The 27,291-nt window shown below is 41.1% G+C and overlaps 2 protein-coding genes across 3 annotated transcripts; one reads left to right on the forward strand and one right to left on the reverse strand.

The window, feature by feature from the left end:
• Positions 1 to 240: 240 nt before the first annotated feature.
• Positions 241 to 3,842, forward strand: cmc2 (C-x(9)-C motif containing 2). 2 transcript variants are annotated; one of them, XM_062386783.1, is made up of 5 exons: positions 241 to 509; positions 742 to 801; positions 2,338 to 2,408; positions 2,498 to 2,569; positions 2,679 to 3,842. In XM_062386783.1, the coding sequence occupies exons 2-5, from the start codon at positions 765 to 767 to the stop codon at positions 2,760 to 2,762; spliced, it is 264 nt and encodes an 87-aa protein (XP_062242767.1). In that variant the 5' UTR covers positions 241 to 509; positions 742 to 764; the 3' UTR covers positions 2,763 to 3,842. The 2 variants fall into 2 exon arrangements, with proteins under 2 accessions (XP_062242767.1, XP_062242773.1); XM_062386789.1 differs by lacking the exon at positions 742 to 801 and having other exon boundaries at positions 2,292 to 2,408.
• Positions 3,843 to 4,654: 812 nt separating this feature from the next.
• On the reverse strand, positions 4,655 to 27,291 carry LOC133952358 (chromodomain Y-like protein 2). Its single transcript, XM_062386773.1, has 7 exons — positions 26,940 to 27,291; positions 19,083 to 19,680; positions 14,435 to 14,652; positions 9,492 to 9,664; positions 9,194 to 9,404; positions 8,937 to 9,080; positions 4,655 to 8,572 (listed from the first exon to the last, which is right to left on the reverse strand). Exons 1-7 carry the CDS (start codon positions 26,961 to 26,963, stop codon positions 8,414 to 8,416), a joined length of 1,527 nt encoding a protein of 508 aa, XP_062242757.1. The 5' UTR covers positions 26,964 to 27,291; the 3' UTR covers positions 4,655 to 8,413.

Raw genomic sequence — 27,291 nt, forward strand, 5'->3', positions numbered from 1 at the left:
GCAGATGATCTGTATGTTGTTCCTTTTTAACTTTGTTGCTAGTCGCTAGAATAGTTCAAATGTTCAAACGTAATTGATCCAAAAGCAAAACCGGAAGCGCATCAAGAGGAACGCTCCTGCATCCACTGTAAACTTCCGCCAGTAAAAGTACCGCCTTTTGTGGTAACAACGCACGCCATTGGTGGATTGAGGAAAGAAGCGACCGCCGATTCGTTGTAATGTCCTGTCACTCAAATCACAGGCTGACTGTTACAAAAGCGTGTAGAAGGAGAGTGTCAGGTCACAGGCTGCGTGTCCCCCTGCTGCCTGTTGTTTTCTAGGGTTTTATTAGTCTGAGTTCAAACTGTAGAGAAGTTCCTGCTGCGACTCCAACTGTCCCCGGACGAAGAGGAGGACCACGCTCTTCGTAGACCTCCGTGTCTCCTCGTGGGTTCATACTGGTGACGTTAGCCGAGGCCTCACGGTTAGCTAACGTGACATCTGACCGAGGTGACACCGCCAGTCCGCCGGTGAGTTGTATTAAATAACCTGTGATAAGCCACGAGACGCACAATAAACACAGTCTGTTACAATCTGATGTCCAAACTCAGCTCCTTCTCTAACGTCCGGACACCTCCCCGGCTTTTCACCACGGAGCAGAGTCAAAGAGACTGCCGAGTATTCACTGTGCATGTTTGTAGTTCAGTTATTGTGTCCCATGTGATGTCCCCCACCTCCTCCACCTCCTCTCTGTGTCCCCAGGAGGAGTACAGTCCAGCATCACTATGACAGCTCAGGAAGGAGAGGGATGGGGAGGCATTAGTATCCTTTAGGAGACATGTCCTTGGCATGAGGTCAACGCCGTGTACATAGGATCAAGTGATCAGTGAATCGTGGGTTTTACAGAGTTGATCAACAGCGGTTTGATGCAATCGATTCATTGTTCAATCCTCTCAGATGTGTCCCTGAGTATGGGCTGAAACTTTCTGTCACAGCCTCTGGACTTTGGAACATCTTGCCCTGAAGAGATCAGGCGCTGAATCGGTCTCCCATTTCAAAACACTACATTCAACACATTTGTACAAAGCTGCTTTTAATTCTTGATTAGGATACATGGTGATTAACCTTTGTCAGTGTCCCTGTTGTCTTTATCCTCTGTCTTTCATTGTTTTTACTCTGCTTTCTGTACGGCCCTTTGTAATTCTTTGCTTCACTGAAGTAGCTTGAAGTGGCAAATTGATTTAGGTTTTAGTTGTGTTTGTCTTGCGAAACTAGAAACTCAAGTTGTAACGATTCTGGGAAATTAACACTATTTTTGGACGTTTAATAGAATCAGTTATTGATTAGAATTGCACTCAGTAGAGTTCTTACCTCCACCAGCACCCAATGGTCCCAAATTATTCCTTCATGCTGCACCACTTTGCAAAGACTTAGACTTACACAAATAAATGTTGATAAATGCAATGTTAAAGAAAGAGGGGGAAAAAAACACAGAATCGATAACAAACAAAAAAGCAAAGCCCAACAGTCCCCTGATGAATATTCATCTGCACCAAACTGCACACATTCATGAATATCAGTCCACAAAACATGTCTGATTATTTTCTGTGAATAAAAAAAGCCTCGTATCTAATAATGTTAGAGATTCCAGCCCCTGATCCACACCAACATTGTATTGGTTCTTCCTTGGGTCATGTCCAACCCCTCCACAAAATGAAATGAAACTCAGTCGTGCAGAATTTGTGTTATCCTTTAAACAAACAATCAAGACAAAAGCATACCCTTAATATGCCTGGTTTTACTTTACTTTTGATATCAAGATCAATGAATTATTCCCTTGGAAACGCGCAATATTTCAAAATGTTAAAAGAAGTGGAGAAAGATATCAAGATCCTCTCCCTGATGCAGATCTGCACCAACATGTAATGGGTTCTTCCCTGGCCCATGACGGCCGAGCTGAAAGAGAGGGTGTGACGTGGGCAGAGGCCCTACACGTAGCCCAGGAAAGGCCTGGATGGAAGCAGGGACAAAGGAGTAGGACAAAGGCAGTCGTTTTTGCGTAACCTAGCTTAAAATCAAACAAAACAAACCAACAAACAATCCTTGGCAGAGCTAATTAAAAGATTAAATACATGAATCAATAGTCTAGTCTAGTAGAAGTGATGTCTGGTATATTCACATGGTGTGGGAAAAGTGCACTGATGCAGTTCAAGATGGCACTGCCACTAAATCCCACCTGTTATCATAATCTTCCATTAATTGTACACATGGTCCTCCTCAATCCGTGCTCCTTTTGTTTGTGGCTTTTTCAGTTTCCCTGCTGCGGTTCAGTTAACCCTTAACTCAGAATGCACCCTGATCTGTCGCCTCACCTGCACACGGACGAGTGCAATGAACTGATAACTCGTCTCAGGCAGTGCCACAGCGAGGTACCACCTTCTCTTAATCCTTGTATTTCTGAGCACTTCACATGCACAGGAAACCAAACCAAGTCAATCTTGTTTCATTTTACCCTCAGCACAGCTTCATGAGGTTTATTGGCACATGCAACGACATGGACCGTGATATGCGTCATTGCCTGAAGCAAGAGGTCAGTCATTTGTTTGTTTTAGTGAATAAGAGACAAGTTCTCTGACGAATGACCAACAATGTATGTATTTTAAAATGTAAGTTATCTTTTTCCTCCTTTCATTCACCAGAGGCTGGATAAGCGGGAGCGCAGCAAGCAGCACGCACAGGCGATGAAGAGGAGGCTGAAAGAAGGACCGAAGGAGCAGGTCTGAAGGACAATTTGCTGCGTCTTTGCCAACTGGCATCGCAAGTTTTCAGATATTGAGACATTGGATCGAGGGCGTAACTCTAACGCTGCGGTTTTTGAGTGGAGACATGACAGGAGGGTTGTGACTCTGTCTCTCTAAAGATGGGTTGTTTCAGCTTTGACAGGTCTAAGCATAATGTGATCGTGTTCATCAACGATTTCAAGACCCTAGTGTAACTGTTAAATGTTGCTGTTATTATTGTTAATTTGATATTTGTAAAGAGAATCATGTTTTTAAAATGTTGGCATCATGTGAAATCCAGCAAATACAAACCTGATTGAGATTTACAGCTTATGCATTAACTGTGTAATGAACTCAAAACCACAACTAGGTCTTTGGAGTAAAATTAGCTGGTTTGGATCCTCATTTGTTTCCACGCTGTCTGCATTACAACACCACAACATCAAAGAGACGAGTGGAGCCGGTGGCAGAACCCTTTCATCTATTATGTTAGTCCCCAGGACACCTCAGGAATATTCTGGTACCTGGAAACATTTCATGAAAACAAGGAGGATCCGTTTCAGGATATAAAAGATGAATGTAACACCCGAACCAGAACGACCAGTGGTTGGGTTCCTCTCCATGTTGCTACATATATATATATATACACACACACTGAAGATTTAGAAAGTTGTTGCATGTTTATTTGAAAGGGTAATCATATTGATTCATGAGAAGATCAATTCCTTCAAAATAAAGTTAAATGAATTGTTATGAGCTTTGATATGGTGTGTGATTGTTAAAACAAAGTGCCTGTCTGTACTGATCCTAAAAAGCATTGAAATCAGTTTCCTCAAAAAGGAAGGCTGTGGAAGGTTTGTCTTAGAGCGGCACGTTGGTGCAGTTGTTGGCCCACACAGGAAGATGATTCCCGGTTCGAACCCTTGTTGCCTTTCTATGTAGAATTGGCTGGTTCCCTCCCACAGTCTGAAGACATGGAGGTTAGGTTAATTGGCAACTGTTCGTTGCCTGTGGGTGTAAAGGTGAGTGTGAGTGGTTCTTTGTCTCTATGAACTAATTAATACATTATTAAGGAATTCACTATATGATATTGTCTTCACCGGTTTTAAGACCTACTTTCATACTTTGGTGGGTGTGGTATTAAATTGGATATACAAATTTAAACGGGACTCAATTTGTTTTCTGTGATACTAAAATGTTAAATTTAATCTGAGCTGCTGAGGCGTTTGAGGACCATAGGACTGATATAAAGATGGATGATGCAGCTCCATTTCCTCCCACTATTCACAAATGAAGCTGTAATATCCAGGATACAAGTGCTGCCATCTTGCACACCAGCAGTCTGTGCAGGGACGCCGCGAAAGTGAGGCCCCGCAGATACACGCTCATTGTGTTCAGAACTACCTAATCTGACTGAAGTCATCTTTGAGACAAATAATTTGATGTTTAAATTCAGCTCCCATCCACTAACATGGAGCATCAGGGTTTATGACCTATACTGCAGCCAGCCAACAGGTGGTGATGGAGAACCTTTGGTTTCACTTCAGGGGAGCTGTTCTGTCATCAATCTTTATGGAGTCTGAGGAGGACTCTCATTCTGGTGTTGGAAGTTTACATGTAGACCACGAGAATCATTACTTTATGGAACTTTGGGTTCTCTACCGTATACGGTGTTATTCCAAGGGTGTTCTGTGTGTTTTTGGAAAACCGAAGATTGTATCAGGCCTGTTGGATCATAACCAACACAGGAAAAGCCAAGCAGCCTTTGGTTCAACACTGAAGCTCCTATCCTGGACATCTGCATCCCTGTTTTATTACTGCAGTCCCAAGACTGTTGCCCATGAACGTGAATTTTCACACCTTTATTTGAGGAGAGTAAAACAAAAACCACGGAGTGAAAGTACTGTTTCTTTATTGGAAGCAGCTCACTCTACCCATCACAAAGTATGGATCAGTCTTTGACAGACATTTGGATTGCAAGGCACCCCAAAGATGTGCTTTGATGAGGAAGACAAACGCATATATGAGTCAACTTAAAGTAATGTGGTTGTTAAAGACAAAAAAAAAAGGAAACCTGACAGAAATAGTATAATTTGTCACAAATAAGGATGCAAACAGGAGTACATTTAGTCATAGGTTTTTTCTGTTGTAGCTAAGTTACGTTTAATTCCATTTTCACACAAACGGTCAAACATGAGGTGGAAATTTAGATAGTTCGAAATAGTTTTTACCTATTGTATTTTCTATCTCAGGTGTCTTTCATAGTGTATTACAAATTTAAATTAATAAATATACATTAATCTGAAGGATCGGGGAGATTAACAGCCTGCAGACCTGAGTGATTTGCAGTCACTGATGCGTTAAAGTGGCCACATTACACAGGTCCTTCTGTCCTCTCCTTGGGACCATGAAGCCAAGTAAGAGAGGCTCAGTTTCATCAGATCAGGGACATGGCTGAGGATGTGAATGTTGGAATTTAATTGATTATTACAGAAGAACGACAAATCTGGTCAAAAACCTGCAAAGTTGCTCCTGTGGCAGTTTTGAGTGTATGAACTGAATCAGTGAAGGTGATTATGTATCTGGCAAGTAAGTATGAAAGGATAAAGATATATTTTGGTTATTTAATAAATTAAAAACTACAAGTAATTATCTTCTGCAATCAATAAGCTGAAAATGATTTAACAACCTCTTGGAGTATTTTATGCTTGAAACAATCCTTTATACTCACAGCAGCTCATTAAAGCACAAGCTCAAATATTACATTATCTGACCTCAGTAATTTACAGAAAATTATTTAATGTCAAATTAAAAGTATAACATTCAAGTGACAACAGTGTTTGCTTTGATATTAAATATGTATAAATTATTTTCCTGACCCATTATTTCATCAAAGTGTTTATAAGATAGTTTAGATGAGCGTGGTGGGGGGGGGGGGGGGTGCCTCCGGAGCAAAGGAAACCACATGGCACTGCACATCCACACTTATCTCAAATAAATACAAAAATAAACTGCAACATTTCTAACAATACTTACATTGCTGGTACAAAATATACCCTGACACACAAGGCATTCACACAGGCAACGCATTCGTATATGTACAGTATATTACATGCACTGTGTTCCACATAACAGTCAACATATTATCTCTATATTCTTCTTTACTGCATGTGTACAACTGCAAATATTGACAAATATCTTCAGTTTTTTACAAAACATTTCACAGACCAACATCTTTTTCGGAGGGTAAAACAAAATAGATCCTAACTATAGTTTACATTAAAATATAAAATTGATTCAAATCTCAACTCAACACATGCAGATACAAGGACAAAGTTGACTCCAGGTACACAACTGTTGCATTGTCACAATATTGATCACTAACGATTAGTGTAATCATGACGTGAGCACGAGACCACAGAGCGAGAAGCATCAGGTGATGTCAAAGTGATTTCAAATCCCATTTCACACAATCACCATCTGCATTGATAACTGGAAGCCATGTTGTGTGTATGAACCACCACCGTTCCACATGCGAGGCTACTATATGGAGCTCAAACAAATGGGATACAACTCATTGCTAATCCTTCCATGTGAAACGTGACCCTTATTCATTTAATCATAAAGTGGTTTTAAACTCAAACCCAAAAGCCAAATAAAAGCGGACATTTTGTACATGCACGTGTAGCATCTACATTAGACGTCCAGTGTTCTCCAATTCCTCTGACTTGAACAAAAAAAGAAAAAAAGAAGCATTTCCTTTGAAGGAAAAATCCTGACTTCAATGAGATTTTATTTGTATAAATAAGTTATATTAAACCCATATATATAGAATATATTTTATTGTAGCTGAAAATAACATCATACAGATGAACGTTGAGGATATCCTCACTAGTATAGCTGCTTTCAGACATGCACTGAACTCTGCAGAACATCATGAGGACGAGTGAGAAGCTCCGGACTCTCTCAGGAGTTTCTCTGGCCGGCCACCTTGTGAAAAAGAGCCAATGTGTGGGGGTGTAGATGAACACGTGACAGACACAAAAAAAAAGAAAAGAAATTAAATATCTCCAGATGATATATGGTATACATGTAGAAAGAAACAACTGAGATGTCAAGAGAGTTTAAGGGCTGATGCCAGTGTTGATGTTCTGTAAACAAAAACACGTGACATGTTACATCCTGCCTCTGTCGGCTGCACCACCACTCACCTGATTTCCTCTAGAGATGCTGTGTTGTTGTGAACATGTCTAAGCAGAGAAGGCCATGATGCAGGACTTTCACACAGGAGGACTTTCACCACAGGTCTTCTGTGTGGACTCAAAACTTGATATTGACTCATCTTCATACTAAGTCGACTTGTGCCTGTTGCACACCAGAGCAATATCCAACCGATTCATGTTTGATACTCGTGTAGTATGAAAGGAAGAACGATTTGGCGAGTGAGCAGAAATCAGCAATAGCCAATCAGAGTTGACAGGCTAGATGTTGCGTGCTTGTATTTAGATCAGGAAAAAAATGGCTTCCAACACCATAAATAAGAATTTCCCCGTACCAGGTGGACAGTCGGAATGTTGGTTTTTATTCTGAAGTCACATTCCATCATGTCGTCTCTGTGATTTCTACACAGAGATCATTTGTTGAGGTCCTGTGTCTTGATTGGACTTGTCTAGTGTGTGAACGCACGATTGAAATACTAAAAAAATAGGTTACATCTGTTGTTATGTCTGCTTTCTTTCACCTTTTTAATATCATTTCATAATTAAGGGAGCAGCAGTCATGATTATTTTCAAATATATTATGATTTTTAGAGTTAAGGCAACAAAAATAGTTGGTCAGGTTCAAGAAACCGATCATGGTTTGGGTAGAAATAAACCTTTTACACTAGTTAACCACATGTCAGAAAGCCTCTCTGCCAGAGACTCCCCCCCACTGCTGAAGCACTCTTGAAGTGGTCCAATTCAGTCCAAAACTGGGTACAATAGCATTGATGGCTCTGGACAGCTGGGTGCAAGTATCATCCATCCCAAAAAATGTATATCAACTTTCTTTAAGTGGTCTGTGAATCTGAAAATGAGTATGTATGAGTTTTCTATTCGTTTTCTTCGTCCATGCAGAGCGGATGGAATGTGAATGTTAAGGAGCAAGAAACTGTCCTCATGCCAACTTTGGTTTTTACACTTCAAGTCAAAACAATAACCGAGTAAAAGAAAATCCTGAAACCTGTATCTTATATACAGAAAGCAACTGTTCTATCTGAAATAAATATATTAATATATATTAACATTAAATTAATCATGTGCTTTCAGACGTAAACTGATTTTGTACATCCTGACAATTAAGTTTCGTATAGGTGCAGAAACACTCTGTTCCTCAATACATTTCAGCTAAACACGTTTGGCCCTTTGCTCTTTGACTATCTAAAATAAGGGGAGAAACATCTGGACGGTTGTGGTTCCAATAAAAAGGTTGGATGAAGATATTCTTTTTGTTGTTTGCGATGTAAGCAAACAGAACTCCAGTGTATCGCCTCTGCTGATGGATGGAAACAAAGGACCATCACAAAACTTCTCCTTTAGTTTAAGATCTCATCCTGAATGTCCCTCTGTAGGTAGGGTCGGCCGGACCATCTCTGATTTCCTGGGTGGGGATGATTACTTCTCATATGCCTTGTTCTGCAGATAGCTGAAGAGGGCCTCAAGTCCTTTGGTTGAACACCACAGCTGCCTCAGCATCTGACACTCTTTCTCATTCACTTCCTCCATGAGCGACATGAGGATACTCCTCATCAGGCATTTGGACTCTTCTAAAACCTTTCAAGCACACACAGAGTGGAGAGGGTCATTAGGTTACATTCAAACGAAAGCTTTGCCATCTGGGTTGTGTATGGCCCCGTTCAGACCTGGTATTAACGCGCTTCCTGAGAGATCTGATCACAAGTGTTCAGCTCTGAGCTCGTCTGCTCATGCCTGGTATTCAAATTAAAACTACTGTGACAAATTATGATCGGATCTCACTTCACTGCACTTTATGCAACAAAAAATATACGTCATTTCAGCGTTAACCACAGAAATAAATCTATGGCGATAGTGGAGGTGCATGAACACAAACACAAAAGGTGACAGACTCTGAGTGACAGGTACAAAGTCACACATACGCAAATGTATCAGGACCTACCACTGCATTGCATGACGCCATTTCCTTCACACGCAGCATCACCTCTTGGTTAAATGTGGTTGGCCAAAAGACCTGTGACACGAGACCTCGACTGCACGCTTCTTGTGCTGTGAGTTTCCTTCCACAGAACAGCATCTCGTTGGCCTGCAGAACGTATTTTAAATATGTTGTTAATGTTTGATTTAAACACTGGGTAATCAAATAAATAAATAGAACAAGTGAATTTTGATAGGAGCTTAGATATTGCGCGGACCCACCAGAGCTACACCCAGGATCTGGGGGAAGGTGTAAGAGGAGCATCCAGAGGGGGTGAGATGGAGCGCTGCACATGGAGTTTGGAACCAGGCCCTCTCACTGGCCCACACCACATCACACAGTGGCAGGATGGAAGCTCCTAAGCCGAGAGCCGGCCCGTTTATAGCCACCACAATAGGCTTCTTGAAATGGATGAATGCCAACACAAAGTCCCTGAAGGAGTCACAGAACAATGTTACCAAATCTGTCGAGTCCAATGGACAGTGATAAAAGAGTCTGTGTCTAAAGATGTCTTCTTACCGCACAGCATCTGCGATACGGCTGCTCTCTTTCCTGCGGTCAGTGGACAGACGCCCTATCAGGTAGGACAGCTCCAGACCACTGCAGAAAACTGTTCCCACGGAGCTGAGCAGTAATAACTTACTGTCGTCCGCGGCTGCATTTCCCAGAGCTCGACACACTTCCTTCATGATCTAGAGAGTAAAGGCAGGAGATGCTTATTTCCATACCTACAATACCGATTCTGAATAGAGTTTAAATAGCGTGGGTCTACGGACTGTCACTGTGTGATAACCTCTGCTATATCATGCTCTACCTTCGGTTCTCAGTAGGTTTTCACAAAAACGCACTTGAATAAATTGCAGCAAACTTGGAGGAGGGATGGGACACGGGCCAGAGAGGCCAGATTTCAGTGGTGACTGTGGTTCTGACTTGTTAACGCTACATTCTGAGTGGCGGTGGAGTGCAGGTGAGATGTTTGCATGACGACTTGCTGCATGTTTCCTTGACAGTGTGCCCGCCTGCATCAACTAGCTCGACTGTGTGTAGACAGCAGCTACTCCTTCTGACGTGGAACAAGTATGTGTTGTAAGAAAACAGAAATACAAGGCCTCAAGTATGATTTTATCTTTACTAATTCATGGGACGTAATCTGAGGGATGGTAAAAACCCAGACAAGCGAGTGCATTCAATCTTCAGCTGAGTACTTGGACTATAATACCTGAACAAATGGACTGTGAGGACACAAGTTAAAGCCTGAACGGTGCATCGTTCTGCATCAGCATACATGTGTTTGGACTAACCCTGTTAAGAAGTCATCTGGAAACCCCCACTCATACCATCCTGCCTCTGTGTGCACTCAATCTGCACACTCTGCTGCTGCATTATAATCACATTATCACCTGACCCATAACAACAATTTAACCTCAGTGAATTTACTTCTCTATGTCTCACCAAGCATATAAACTGTGTGTGTATATGACAGAGAGAGAGAGAGAGAGAGAGACAGAGAGAGAGAGAGAGAGAGAGAAGATGACTGTATTATTTTTGCGGCAAGGTGAATAATAATCCTGCTCAGACAGAGTACGTGGAGCAGAGACAGGCCGATGCTGGTCCCACTCGGAGGCACAGAGAGGAAAAAGAGAGCAGTCACACTGACATTCATGTGCATTGAGCAGACGCCTCAAGGATATTTATAGACAAATAAAGGTGATGGCCGCAACAGAGACACTCGCAACAGTATCCGTCAGTAGTTCAGAGTTTTTTTAAGCCATTTCTTCTGTCGCACGTCTGTCCAATTCATATTTCCAGAAGTCTCTGTCTGCTAGACTATCAAAGGCATAGCTGGAAAACCTTTCATCTCATCAAATCCACACTTGGCGTGTCTATTGATAATGGTCCAAAGAAGAGCAATGTCCAATTTGGTGCGATTGGGACACAAGATATGATCGTTAATTAAACGTCTGCACTCTTAATGCTCTTTAGCAGCAGCTGCGAGAGAATCGTCCATGTGTAGCTGAATGCATCAACAAAATTACAATATTTACAACATTGATAAGAATAAAACAGTTGTAACACAATAGAAAGCTGTGTCAATGTTTAAAGTATTTATACATTAGAAAATGTGAAGTACATGTTTAAAATAGAGTGTTCAAATGTTTTAATTAAATGTACATGGAATAATTTTAAGCCATGGAGTAGACACATCTGCAGACTCTCTTGTTCCTGAAGCTTCAGAGACAGAGACAGAGAAGGTGCTATCAGAGCTGTTTGATAAGCCTACGGCTTACAGGCTTAGTGTCACACATGAAAGTACACATACACACATGCACACTTTAGACCACTTCAGTGCCTGTGAAGTATAGATGCGCACACGATGCTTTATCAAAGACAGAAACCGCCCTCTGTGGATGATCTAAGACACATCATATAATCTGGGAGGAGAAAAACCCTACTTTCAACCGGGGATGGGCGGTTGTGATACTCACAATTATCTGTTTCAAGCCTTTCTGTTATATTAACATACCTCTAAGGAATCTACAAAGAAAACTATATTGCCGCAGTTTGTATGCATACATTTCTTCAAAAGTTATGAGGTCAGAGGTAGATTTGAGATATCATGTTCGAGAGCCTGTCACAGGCTACTGTGACATTTGACCACCCAAATCGAATCAGTTAATCTGTGGAGACAAGTGACCATTTCTGCCAAATTTGAAAGGATTACTTCAAGGCAAAATTAGGACTCTAGGACGTAACAGTGACCTTTACCTTTGACTTTCGAACACAAACATCTAATCAGTTGATGTATGAGTCCATCTGAAAATATTAACCAAGTCTGAAGAAATTCCCTCAAGGTGTTTCTCTGATGTTACGTTCAAAATCCATAAATGTATTTTGTAAGGTCAGAGTGACCATGACCTTTTACCTTCGACCACCAAAATCTACTCAGTTGATTGATGAGTGCAAGTGAATGCACGTTTGTACCAAATTTGAAGAAATTCGCTCAAGGGGTTCTTTGATCGTCATGATCACAAGAATAGGGTTGACAGACAGACAAAGCCGAAAATATCAAGGTTTCGCTGGTACAGAGGCATTAAAAGCATCCATTATGTATGACAATATTAGTTAACATAAGTTTAATATTAGAATAAATGTCCACTCATAAAAGATTGAAATGAGAATCTTCCAAATAGACAACAATCTTCAGCAGAAGCTACTTCATTATCCCTTCATCAACCTCATTGTGAGGTGTAAATCATGAATATAGACTTTAATGACCCATCCAGCTTTATCTATGCAGGATAAATATCACAAGTAGTGTCAGTTGTGTCGACAGTGAAATCTTCATCAATAAACCAATGATTTTTGTGGATGATTCCAAAAACCTATTTGTAGTTTTGACAGATTAAAAAATAACTGCTTGTTCAACAACATGACAATTCATGAATTATGAGTCCACAAATTCAAACAGGAGGTTACAAAATGGCACCACAGTCAATATGGAGGGTTCAAAAGTCAACAGACAAGACAAACATTGAAAAGTGCAGTTGGGGGAAAATTTTGAGAATTACTGAATAAATCCAGGGGAAATGTAAACGCAGAAGCTTGATGTTGATTAGAGAGTTGAAAACGAGCAGCCAATCAAAGACGAGCACATCGCTGCAGGCGGCCAATTCAACAAGCGAATCATCACAGTGCAATAAGCTGCAGCATCAGAGCAGAACGCCATTTAACCACAGCCAGTGCAGATGCAAAATGTTCCATCCTTAATAAACTCTTTCATTCATTTTTCATCTTTCTCAGTTAGGATCATGAATAAGAATTATGGTCTGTGTACGACAGGATAATGTGACAGTGACAATAACCGGTCTACACATCTATAAATACCAGTGCAAAACAGAACAGGTCTAATATTGTTTAACATTTATATGAGAAAACTGTGATAAATTGTTTAAATCCCTGTCATCCCAGTGTTGCATCCTGATAGATTACATTGTCCCATCTGTATTCAGGACGTTCAGTTCGCTCTGCCATGGAGGGAGGTTGAGTGACATGAGTAAGCGGGTGATCGACAAAGTGAGACGGAGAGAACACATCATAAAGTCAGTGAACACAGCTTGGCTCCGATTATACGCCCCAAACACCTGGAGAGAAAAGTCGGCTGGTTTGTTTATCATCAGAACTCATCGGGCCTGCTGCTAAAAATAGTAGTATCCTGTTTCATAAAAGTGGAAATCAACTGTTTGGTAAACTTTTTGTTGCATTAGCAGTAAATTCATGACACACCTTTTTTTTTTCCTGTCATGAAATTGCAATAAAAACATCAATTTTTCATAACCACCCCCAAGGAGATTACATTTTAATCGGCCTTTGTTTGTTTGGTAGCAGATCTGGATTGTGTGTCGGATCCAGGATTCTTCATTCTTTCTCACTTTCTTTAACATTGTGTGATAGGAAGAAATAATGCAGAGATCCCGTGTAGAGCGCTAAGATCTGTGCAGATGAAATTTGGTGTGAATCCAGAAAATGATCCAGACTTTGTGAATCGAAATAAATAATTGTATTATCTTAATTCAGTTACTGTACAGTAACAAATATTCCTTTCAACTCAGAGAATGGGTTTATTTTTGCCAGTGTATAGTGCAAGCAGTTTGCAGATCATTTCCGTGTACATGGTAGATGTATCTGATGTCAATATGCTATATGGCCCATCAGATTTGGCGGAGGTATACTCCCTCTGTGAGCCCTCCTAATGCTTTTAATGCTTTATTCTTCTGTATTGGTGTGTTTAACCTTCTAAAACTTTCAATTCTTAACAAGTAAAATGTTCAGTTTTGATAACTGAACATTATAGCATATAGGCATTTTATCACTGAGCCGACATTTCTTTACATAACTTACTCCTGAAGAGACGTCAGTGTTATTGCTGCCCAGCAAGCAGCGCAAATCATCTGAAATGGCAGTCTCTGGGGCGTCCACCACTTTTGAAGAATAATTAAATAATTTCCTCACTTGTTCAACCAACATTTTGCTGCTATAACAACAGATGGCATTGTGCTGGATTGTATCTACTCATAATTACCCTACTTGTAGGGAACTTGTTTGGCAGGAAGCAGATTTTTGCAAACCGTGTCATTACTAAGGCCGAGGAGGGGTACTGTATATTCTAGTCTTTGTGAGCATTCATATTATTTTCCAGCAAGGTCTTGTGTAGGAATCATGCAGGTGAACATATTCACACCTGCCAGCTGTCAAAAAAAAAAACGTTGTTTCATGGAATACTCTCCTGGAGCAGTTGAATGAATGCATAGCTCCAGGGCTTCTCTACAGCCGTTATGGAGAAAAATGTTACTCGTTTATAATTCCTCAACAGAGCTCCATGATGGGACATAATCAGGAATAACACAATTAAGTGTAGGTCTTAATAAAATAACTTGTATGCACGATCAGGGTCTCGTTCTCACCTCTGGCGTCAGGGCGTTGTTGTCCGTCGTCTGGCTGGAGAGCAGGACATGTGTGAACCCCTCCTCCTTCCTGACCACAATGTCTCGGAAGCGACAGCTGCTCTCGTTCTGTCGCACGTTGTACCTGAGCCGCTTGTCGAACACGTAGCCTTTCTCGTCAGCCAGCTTCCGCTTTACTGAGCTGTGCAGATGCATCTTTCCGTTTGCAAGAGGGCAGCCTGGCACAGAGGAGGGATAACACACAGCAGGTCAAACTGGCTTCTGTAAATATTACACACCTACTCACAAACCAGATAACTAAAAGCACCTCAGTGACAAAAACTGTGACTGGAAATGTTACTCTCAAAACCTGTGTGTAAAAATGTTGCTGTTTTGCCATCAGGCAGAGAAACACAAGTAATCAGGTGTTTTGGGAAAAACATTTAAACAATGACTGACGTTTCATTTTACTCGAATAGTTGAATTATATTATGTTAACCATATTATCTAATCCACTGGTTTAGATAATATGGTTAAACAGGGGACTTTTTAAACTCCTTCTACAGCTTGAGTTGACTTGTAAAAATAAGCTGAGGAAATTGTTGCTCATCCTCAGAGAACATTTCTCTATTCCCACAGTGTGGCCAGCCTAATTCTATTTTACTGTCAATACAACCTTACTTTTACTTTCTTTTTATATTTTGTTTTACCAATATTACTATGTACTGTAGTAATAGCAGTTTTGCAGATCAATCTATATTTCTTCATTTGTGATGTTAAAGCAGCATGAGACTTTAGGTGATTAAATAAAGACACATAAAACTGTGACTTCATAGCTCATTCGAAGAGTTTGTATTTTTATAATCTTCTATAACTAAAAGAAAAACAATTAAGAAAATTAAATTCAGGCTGGGTTCGATCATGGGCACATTTGCTTGATAATTTTAATATTATTAGCATTGCTTTGAAAGCCTTACCAATTCTACCCAAGCTGTGGTTTAAATTAATATGAATTGGTTAACAAATCATCCATGTTTGATTTGGCACTTGCCCTCCGGTATTTTCTTTGCATGCAACCAAATCAGTCAGCGCATGGTACAATTAATTGACTTGATTGTATTGATATTCCAAGATTGTAAACCACACATGAAGTTAATTTTCATGCATTTAAATGTGAATATTTAGAAAATTATTCTTTTTCACCGAAATATTTATGATTTCTGGGAGCAATAAGTTATGTAGCAGACAAACATTATTCAAAGGGACTGTGCCCCCCCCCGAATGACCCCAAATAGAAAAGTGCTGCATACATTCATGTGTAAATGGTTAAATGTAACTTGGGGTGTGAAGCACTTTCAATGGTCGTGGACACTATGTAAAACTGGAGTCCATAAAAAAGCGGTACATTTTCAACAATGTGAATGATGAGACTCTAAAGTTAAACATGACCTTTGACTCACCAGTGCAAAGATAAATAGAGAGTGGAGTAAGAAAAGGTCAGTTGTAACTTTTTGGAAATCATCAAAACAAATGATGGGAATTCTTGGCCGAACATTTGAGTATCCACCCCAGCGCTCTCAAATTACAAACCAAATAAATTGATGTTAGTCCCAAACGGGGCAATGAACGCCAGTCGACAGCAATATCTAGCGTGCTAATTGGTGGAGCTGTGGCTGCTGGATCAGGTAGGTGAGGTAGCCTTTCAAGGATTAGGAGATTAGGATCCATTATAGCCAGTGATGCTGGTAACGCGTTACTCTAATCTGACCACTTTTTTTAGTAACGAGTAATCTAACGCGTTACTATTTCCAAACCAGTAATCAGATTAAGGTTACTTGTCCAAGTCACTGGGCGTTACTATTTCGTTATTTGTGGGTAAACCGCTGGGCACGTGGCTGGGGGAGAAGTCGCTCCGTCGCCCTCCTATCCACGCTGCCGGAGGCTCAGTGTGTGGCACGCCTCAACGTTTTTTTTTGGGGGGGAGGTGTTTGTCCGCGGTGAGGGGGCTTTCCTTCTAGTGGGCCGCGGGGCGGTGTCCTTCGCCGGACCGGTTGGAGGGGACCGGTTACGGCGGTCGGCAGCGACTCTGGACGCATGTCGGACCCAGCTACGGCGCGCACTGGGGGAACCCTCCGTTCGCGCGGGGGGGCCCCCTCCGGCGGTTTCTAATGAAGTGAGTGTTGGCAAAACCAGTTGTCATTTTTCTGTTGAGGCGGCGGAGGAGTTTTCGGCAGCTGCTAAATGTAACTAATAAAGTAACTTGTAAGTAATCTGTAAAGTAACTAAATAACTTTTACAATCAAGTAACTTGTAAAGTAACTAAGTTACTTTTTCAAAGTAACTATGGCAACACTTATTATAGCTGCCAAACCAGTAGTCACCAGGTTAACCCTGCTAGCCTTTAGGCTCTCATATAGAGATGCTCTCTCACAATCACCCATTTGCCTATTTTGTAGATCTAGTTCTTGTGCTGCATCAGATTGCCCACATGTACAGCTCACACGTCCACCATCAATTAATCTACCAATGCAATGAATAACATGTCGTTTGGAATGATAAAAAGCAAAAACTAAAGATCAATCAGTCCACAACAAGCATATAATGCATACAAGGCATAAATACCCACAAGAATACATTCTGAATATTCTATGGTATTTGCGCCTTGCAGCAAAGTTGCTGACACCCACAAAAGAGGGCAAAATATCCCCTTGAGAGGTTCTATAGACAGCATGATTGGTCACTCAATATTTTTTCTACTGTTGATACAGTGATGGGAGGTTATTCAAATATGGTAAAAGAATTCTTACCATTCCAATATTGGTTTTCAGTTTAATAAACTGAGATAGCTTAAAAAAACGACATATTTAATGATTAACTACAGTGGCCGAGGCCCTGGACTGTGACCCAAGAGAAAGATTCAAATGTGTTATCAGCTGCTCCAGTAGTGAAGAACCATAGAAGAAGCTTTAAGAGCTGTGTGTCAGCAGAAGTTTCAACAGTATAATAGCTTACCTACTCTTTACAAGCAATGCACTGTATCATCAAACAGGAAATACTCCTTGTATTATAAAAAATATTATGAAATGATATTCAATCTAATCTGAATCGTTATGAATCTATATGTATCTGGCTGCCTGGTATGTTATGAACACTTCACTGCTTGTATCACTATGTAGGCATGTAGAACGGTTATTTTCCACTGGAGCCAAACCGATGCAGCTGTATGGCTGATTATAGCCATTAGCCATTTTTAGTTCATCAGAGATTTATGACCACTATTAATTAACAAGAAACTATAGAAGACAATTTATAGCGAGCAAAAGTCCTAGTTCCATTACTACGAATTTGAGATTACTCTCAAATTCTAACTCTATATACTTCTATAAACATTTCTGTCCTTCATCCTCCCCCATTTTCTGAAGCTCAAAATTAATTCAACAAATTAACAGATACAAATATTTTTTATTCTTGAAGGAAAAAGTTTTGAAGTAACTGTCTAAAGTTTGGAACCCATACACACCAACCAAACAGTTTCCTCCCCAGATATTCGTGGCCAGGCCTTTGCTACAGCCACATCAGGTTGCTTCACGTTTTCTTTGTTTATTTGTGCCTTCAGTTTAGTTATCAGTAAAATAAAAGCATGCTCAATTAGGTTTAGGTGAGGCGACTGAATGAATGCTCTATTTCGTCCCCTTATGAAGCTCTTGGGTTTCTAGAACACTATGTTTTGGGTCATTATCCATCTGTACTTTGAGAACCATCCTATCAACATCTGCCTGAATCTGAGCAAATAGTGTAGCCCAATGCACTTAAGAATTCATCCAGCTATCTCTATCAGCAGACATAAAAGCTATGTCTGAAATACCCATACATAGATCTCTATACTCTCCCCATCGTTCTAGTAAAGTACAGTACAATCCTTGTTTAACCTGTACAAAGACTCTGTTCCAGAACTGGGCAGACTTCTTTTTTGTGATAATAAATGTTCTGTATTTTTTCATTAAGGCGTCTCGGTTGTGGATATGACAACATGGTCGGGTACAGAGATGGAATTTATGAAACTGTGTCACTCGCAAAATACTTATAGACTAAGCTGCCGGCAGTAGACACCTGGAACGTGCTTTGACATTTTAGCAAACCAAGGAAAGACATGCTTAGTCAGAGAGTGTATTGAGTTACGGAAACATGTGCAACAGAGGCAAGCCTGGATGTGACGTCAGGATTAATACACAGGAATAATGGTCCAATCCAGTGTGGTGGTGTACAAAGACAAAACTATGAAAAACGACAACATCTGCTATTAGAAATTGAAACCGTTTGGATATTTACAAAGTTAAACTATCACTTTGCGGTTGAAGAAATGAAAACAGCTCCCATGAGTCCTTGCCAGCAAGGATGTTTATATAATCAAAACATGGTTTTAAGAAAACCCAGCAACACATTAGCTGCTGCTGCTGTCTTAACACAAAACAAGTCTGAACCAAACAATACAAGATTAACAACATAAACTGTTGAGCAAGGTTTCTTTCAAAGAGTGAATTAGTAATTATTTGGATTAATGAATGAGTTTTTTTTACTATATCATAATCAGATTTAATCACATTTGAACTTTAATATTAAAAAAATTCAGTATCAGCTTTTCCTTCCATTACATATCTAACCAGCTTACCTAGTTCAGTGGTGTACTGCTGTCCAGTGGTATCCGTGTCTTGTTCTCCATCCACTTTGTCTGTTGGTCTATGTGACCTTGCTGCTGTCCTGTACACGAGAGGCTCCAAGTCTCCATTCTGGAGTCCATTATGAGGAACCCTCACTGGGGGAACAAAGTGAGCCCCCCTTGGTACAGGAGCCTTGTAGGTCATGGCTTTGCTCATTCTGTCGCCTAAAGTATGTTTTACAGGTCCTACACTCATCTTCCTTTGCTTCAGAGAAGGCCCTGACCCTCCACTTCCAATCCCTAAAAGAGGTCCTACTCCGACCCCCGCAGCTGGGCCACCAGTCCTTTTCTTTTTTCGAGCGTCTGACCGAGCTCTGTTTTCTGCAGCAGATGGGTGGCTGGTGATGAGGGTCTCTCCGCGACTTTTCGGAGCTTTGGGCCGTCTGTGTGAGTGCAGTCTCAAGCTGTTGAACTGGTCAATGAATTCCTCGCAGTGCAGTAAGTGGTGCTCGGGCTCCCATGTGTCTTCCTTACTTCCATAACCTTTCCACCTGATCAGGTACTCCCACTTACCCTTCTTGTTCCGCCTTTTGTCCACGATCCGCTCCACCTGAGGGCAGCACACACAAGGACAAGCAATTAGACAGTAATTCAGTGACTAAAGCTTTTGCTATTTAGATTACAATATTGCATTATTGTGTTAAGCACTATACTGTCTACTTATGAAAGCTTTAACCATAAATGTTTAATGGAACAACAAAGTCAACATACAATTTTTTTTCAAGACTAACAAGTTCGCCTTTTATCACCTAGATCTGATCAGTTAATCTTTTAGTCCAAGTTACAACTGGTCAAACTAGTATTTCAAGTTTTGTCAGGCCACTGTCACATTAACCTTTGACCACCGAGATCAAAGCACACAATGAAGTTCACCTTTGAAGGCATTTCTATAGGCCAGTCTCACCAGCATGTCCTGGATCAATCCTGGGGCCTCATAAAAGTTGAATGTGCCAAGAAAACCTCCAATGAGAGGCACCCAGGAAGCATTCTGATCAGATGCCTGAACCACCTCACCTGGCTGCTTTTGAAGAGGAAGAAAAGGCCTAAGCTAGTCACTATCTAATTTTTTCAGTTGATAATGAAAATTCATGATCACAAGTGACAATTGGAACGCAGATCGTAAATCAAAAGTTTTGCCTCACAGGTTACCTGTTGAGACTGCATCAATCCCTCTTTGAAATTCATCCATTTTACTAACTCCAGGATACACAAACTTCTCCACTTGAGGCAGCAACTCAATCCCAACTCAAAGGGAGCATTCCACTCTTTTCAAGCTATAACATGGCCTCAAACTTTGTAGTGCTGACTCTCAACCTCACACTTAACTACAAACCCTCTCAGTGGGGAAGGATTTCTCCCTTTGCTCCCAATGGCCAATCCCAGTATTAGAGACAGGTCCATCATGTGTGTTTTTGAGAGAGACTGAGAGGTAGAGGTGGAGAGAGCGAGAAGGCCTAAGAAGGGCTGAGCAAATCAATGTGCACAATGACGTAACGGCCCTATCACTTTTAGGTAATTACAGGTAAACATTTCTTGAGATCTGATGAAGCCAACAGAACCACGACTTGATGTAATGGCTAGACCCCTTCATTGGCCTTGCGAGGGCAAAGATTTGGTCCATAATTCATTACCCAAGTTTGATGCTTCAGGACAGCCAATGACCAACCAAGCCAAAAAGGTCTCTCTTCTTACACCTGTACTCTGCCCTTTCATGCAGGGCAGTAATGTAACTGCATCACCACCTTTCTCCCCTGTCCCTGGTAAAATGACGAATCCTGACCCAACAATTCTGGCGTAGATTGATCCTAATCTGAGTCATAGCCAGGGGCTAGAAAATACAAAATCTATGTAAATCACATTACATCACATTTAGGGATGGGCGTTCGATTAAATAGTCTTCATCGATCGTCGGGAGAATTAATGACAAATTTTCGATTGATCATTTATATTTTCAAGTTCAGGATTTCACTATTTATAGGCTATATTAAAATGAAGTGAAAAAACAAAGTGTGTTTCCTCATTGAGATCTTTATTACAAGATAAACAAAATATGCACTGCCGTAATCTTAAGCAGCGGAGCCGACAGCTAGAAGCCGGTGCTACCAAAAACAACTGACCCTCGTTTTTTTTTTCTCCAGAATAATATAATAATAATAATGAAATAAAAAAACATCATGGTAAGCAACAACTTAACCACATCTATGTAATACTTAGGTCTGACTGGTTTTGCCAAATGTAACTCAAAACTATCAAACAAGGCACCGAGTCGAGAAAGCTTCATAAAAATAACCAGTAACTCACATACAAGCTCAGCACCAGCCTACTGGTTTTTGTTGAGAAAGATGAGCATGTTAACATTCGCCGAGGTCAGACGCGAACGCAGCCTGTGACCGTCAGTCCAGCCGCCGGAAAAACTCGCTCTGAGGGGACTGACGTCCCCGTGATACACAGGGATCAACTAATCGATTGTCGATTAATTATGCCCATCCCTAATCACATTTTCTCAGTGCTATATCTTTTCAATATGAAAACGTCTGCGAGATAAGATAAATAAATGTACCACAAAGGGGTAACTATTTCACAAACTTTTCTTATGCAATGGCTGGAACTTTTAGAAACTTGGACTGACATTGGTGTGCAAAACTTATTTATAGAGCATGTTTCTTTACAATGTTATAAACTACTTTACAAAGAAATAATCAATAATTTCTAGGACAAAGTATTTGTTTCATTTTCAATAATCCAGTCCCCATTTCAGTTGTGATCAAAGTTTCACCTCTGCAAATGAACGGAATCTTTTTTAAATGGACAAATTCAATTGAATGAAGAAAATCTATTTAAATTGGACCCCCCAAATAAATGAGTACTGGTTTAGTTTTGTCTCTAATATTTTGTGGGTCACAGCAGCATGTCTTCAGGGGCTCAATCTGCTGGACCCATAGTGGTTAGGACTCTTACAAGAATGATCTTTTGTAAAGTAATTCTTTGTTATGTAGTCACACCATTAATAATGTCTGTAGTACAATTGCACTCCAGCACTGAATGGCCTCTATGCCTGCCATTGCTATAAACTGAAACTATACAATTACAGGTTGGAACTTGTCTTGAATGATGAACAACGGTTGCTCTAAAGAAACAGACAACCAATAGACAATGGAAGAAGTAACTTGTAAACAAGACCTTATAGCGACAAAATATTGCAAGGTGGGAGATGCATAATATTGCCCAGATGTTGATGATAAAAAGGTTTGTTTATATCATTGCTGGTCTGAGTCCTTATCCTGTTCAGAGGGACCATGTTTGTTTGTGTTGCCTCCATGCACAATTCCTGGATGCATTTCTGTGATATGGAAGATGTAAATCATCGTCCAGATGCCCCAAAAAATAACGTTCATGATATGTGACACGACGAACTAAACAATTGAGCGTAATATAAAAGACACATTTTTTCGCACAGCCCTGCTGCAGAGCATATGTATGTAGCCACGACAAACGACGTGCACATACTAAAAAATGTAACAACATTTTGAACTAAGGCTATATTGTTTACACAAACAAGAACTGTGATCGACCAGCTTTGACAGCTTTTCTTTTCTCCTGCAAGTTTATAGTAGAGACTGATCAGAGTTTCATACTGCTCAGTGCAATGACAGTGACAGAAACAAGCATGGCATGGCCTAAACACATATGACACATGCATCTAGGGTTGCCATCTATGGATAAATCCAAGTCTACTTCATAGGTATCTACTGCATGTGGCGCAGAACCCCCCTGTCTACCATAAATAAGGTTTCAGCATCCTCCGAGAAGAGCGTCAAATGGTTTCTAAGTGGTAAAGACAGGTGTGCATGTACACCCTGTCATCACTGTTGGGTGTGGTCATTGGTGCAACTGAGCACGTCATAATGGGTCTGAGATTATCATTTATATTTTTAGCTTAGTAACCTCACCTCTAAACTGTGCCTATGAGCTGTCATTGTCTGTGTCAGGTGGTCAGAACCCGGATTGTGGCTGCATCCACACTAATACCTTTTAGTTCTAAAGCCTGAAACATGCTTCTGCGACTGCGTCTGCGTCTTTTCACGCCGCTGTGGCGCAAGACTCGTTTTCATTCATGCTTCCCCAACTGTTGCGCGTCTTACAAAGCAATTCCGCGCCAGAACACTAGGCGGAGTAATGCTTTTTGTCGAGACGACCTTAGAGACGCCTTCTTTCTTCTTCGTCGATTGTTTATTTACATAGCCACTGCGGCTCCTCGTAGCCTTTTTCTGGCGGACAAATCCGCCAGTCAGTGACAGGTTATACAAGTGATCATACTATCGGATATCTTCTGCCAAGTGCTCTTCTATTTGGTCCATATTCGTTCTTCTAAATCTTCCGTGATTTCTGCCGGTATTATGGGGCATGAAACCGGAAATGCAGCTCCAGAAGAGATGTAGAGCAGACCAATCACAGCCTTGCGGGCTGAGTGAGCTTGCGGAGCTTTGCCGTAAATTTTAGAAAAGGGGGTCGACACCCGTCAGCACGTAAGGAGGGATACATAAGCACGTAAGGGACCCGGAAGGGCTCTTGCGCTTACGGGCCCGTGAAAACGCAGAAGCATGTTTCAGGCTTAAGACAGCATTTTAAAACAGTGGCGCGAACCAATCCCTGAGGAGTTGGCTCTCATGTTCTCAGCCACGTCTTTTTTCAATGATTTTTTAGTTTCATCATTTAAAATCCTCCATTGGAGCTTTTAAATTAACTCTTCTTGATATGCCTTTTAAATTTTTTGCAACCTAAATTCACTGAGCCACAGCTATTTTTCTTTCTGATTAGCAATTGTGGCAGCTACAATGACGGCCCATTGTAATGTTTGATGGTAAAAAAAAAGCAGATTTCACATGGACATTCTATTATATGTCAAATGTTACTAGAAACAAATAAGAAAAGTAGCAAATTATCACAAGTTGTTTTTTTCTATTACACTGTTCATCTTACATTGTTACTTTGTGTACTGGTGCTTATGATTCTTTATTACATTTTACAAGGTTAGCAGACTGACCTTTATACATAACTTTGTAAGAAAGATTTCCCATCTTACCTTTTAGATGGTCCCATCTTATATACTAAATATTTAATTCGAACAAGTAACAGCAGGTCAAATGTTGAATTCCTTCCCACTTTCGAGATCAATGACAGAAAAGCACTGAATTTCAATGCCAAACCACAGTCTCATCCTGTCTCACTTTATCTTTGAGGTCACTGTTTTTCACTTTAAAAGTCTCAAAGTCAAGATAACACATAATTCCCATCATCTATGCAAAATATAAAATCTTTGACTCAAGAGGTTTAAGGATGGCCAATTAACAAAACTTTAGAAACCTTTGTATGACATCAAGATGTTCTTCTTAAAACCTGTGAGATTGGCCCATTCTGTGTATAATGACTGATCCTGCTGTTTGGAGTCACTTTGATTGTGAAAAGAGAACATTCTACAGTTTATGGATACACACAGGCTGACTATTACACACTTAAATACCAAGACCAATAGACATGAACTAAGAAGACTGCCTCCACTTTTAAAACACTCTTTGACAGCACCATCTGACAAATCACCTCTAAATTACATCATAAGCCAGTTAATTGACACTGGCACTCCAAACATGTCCTTAAAATTATTACACCCCAAGGATAAGAGATTCAGCTCTCTGAAATTTGGTCTTCTTCTCAACTCAGGTCACTCAGAACAGAACTGTCAACTACAGTGCTGTTATCACATTAGTGTCAATCCCACAGACATAAGGATGGATGACATGACACCACCACAAAAGTGAAGCCAAAGCATCTTGATTTCCCCCTGGTGGTTGGTTGCTGTATAGCTCATAAATCCCTCCTACTCCATGTCAATGGATAAGGCATGGATCAAATTAAAAAGTTCAACTAAAATGAAAACAAATTTTTGTCAAAGAGGGTTTCTGTCATTTTAGGAAGGTTTTTATTCAAATGCTCATTTATCCATAAATTCTTGTTCAAAGTCATTTGTAGCTTTAAACATGTTAGGTCATGATGTCATGATTGACTGCTGGACTGACTCACAATTGGTCGAGCATGTGTACTGAGTGGATCATACTGTGTCATCTATGGTCAATCCAAAGACTGGTTGTTGATTGATGATGCCTGCCAACATGTTGCTTCTAACAAATCATATTGAGTGAGTGATAATCAAGTGAAACAATAACCTGTTCGACAAAGATCATTCAACAGGTCCACTGGCAGGAAGGCTGGGGTGTATGCCTTCAGTGTATGTGAATGAAAAGAGCTGTATATATAGTTAAGGGTTACTCCTAGTGTAAAGCACTCTGAGTTTAAGTTAAGTAAAGAGTTAAGTAAATGCCATATAAATTAAATCCATTTACCATCCCTCATCCATCCATTATCTATACTGCTAATCCTTTGAGGGTCGTTGGGGATAGAGCCAATCCCAGTTGACAGAGACAGGGGTGCACTCTGGACATGTCTCCAGTTTATCTCAGGGCCGACATACAGAGACAAACAACCATTCACTCTCACAGTCAAAAGACAATTTACAGTCTCCAATGAACTTAACCCCAATCTGCATGTCTATGGACTGTCCGTTTAACATAAATATGCATCAACTTCCAGGCCACACGAGACAAATTTAACCAAGATCAAACAACGTTACCAATCTAAGAATTAAAATATTATTATGAAATTACTCACCGGTACTTCACTGATGTAATACTACATTCACACAACTTGGATTCACAAGTTCGAGGCTGACATGAGCCGTTTTCCCCAGTCAGTACTGAACCATTTGAGCGCAACCTGAAACCACCAGGTTTGAAAGTTGTAATAATTGTAATAACATAATTAATATTAAGAATATTAAAATTGGATATTGAGCCCAACTATGAGAACTTATTTGAGAAAAGCCAATTACTTCCTGCTTCACATGTTGAACACATAACTGATGCCCTGCTTGGCTCCTCATGTGCTGTTGGACAGTGCTGTGGGCTGATAGTGTTATCTACTTAAAACACTCGTGGGACGTTCACTTGGCTTCAGATGCCCACGAAAGTCTATAGTTCAAAAGAAACAAGGAGGAAAACTTGTTGTGTCAGAGTGGAAGTCAGCAGACCCTCATGCCTGTCACCACCATGAGGGGGAACATATGACACCATGTCAGCAGTAACGCAGCCTGGTGACGGCGAGGGGCCGATGGAGGAACCTGGCAAATTCTGGCAGCGGGTCCGGAGTGATGTTGCGCACACGAGGGCAACGTGACCTTCCTGTCACCCGCTCGGGCAACTTTTTATTTCACAGAGTCACAACAACCGAGCTCAGCCCGACTTCTTCATTTCAGAGATAACCCCCGGGGCTCATCTCCTATCTCCGAACTATCGCAGCGCGGCGAGGGGCTCCATATCTTTTACAAACATGCGCACCTTCTGCGACCATCACTCCGTCTGCGTCGTTCACCATGTCCGCCCGCTCCGCGCCGCTGTCACTTTACCACCACTTCCAACTCGGCGACACACTGAGAGGAGTTGAGCCCCGCGAAGCACTTCCCATCGCTCCGCCACAGCCCCGGCGAGCACCGACCTCAAAGTGTGCCAGGAGCGACAGAAAGTGCGAGCACGGATCCGAGCTGCCTCGTCTTCGCGAAGCTTGAGGCGGGTTAGTTTCGCGTGTTAAAGGGCTTAGGACGCCGCGTTTCACATTCGCGACGCCCTCCGCTGTACTTCCTAATTCCAGTGTTCGTCAATATTACGGCGCATTTTCTCTCGCACTGGGTTTTTATCCTACCTCGTAAAGGTCTCCCGAAGCCATTCTGGGGTGCGGACTCCGGCGGCGCGGCGGTCTCTCGCCTCTGCCTTGTTGGCCCTTCTTTTTCTTTTTCTTTTTTTTTTTGGAGGACCCGACTCTCTCGGTGTTTCGGTGAAGCCCCGGTGGACGGGAATTAGCGAGCAGCCCTTGTTATTCTGAGCAATCCGCAGCAGCAGATCAGCAGACAGTGTCAATCGAGCCCGGCGCGCTGCGATGGATCGCTCCACACTTAAAACAAACAACCATCGGGGCGGTGCTGTTTACTCAGACCCAAGTGCAGGACTGGAAACTAGTCCCCGGTTGAGAATGCACCGCCTGATGGTGTGTCTGC

This window comes from Platichthys flesus, chromosome 1 (assembly GCF_949316205.1).
Source record: "Platichthys flesus chromosome 1, fPlaFle2.1, whole genome shotgun sequence".
In the NCBI taxonomy this organism is placed as follows: domain Eukaryota; kingdom Metazoa; phylum Chordata; class Actinopteri; order Pleuronectiformes; family Pleuronectidae; genus Platichthys; species Platichthys flesus.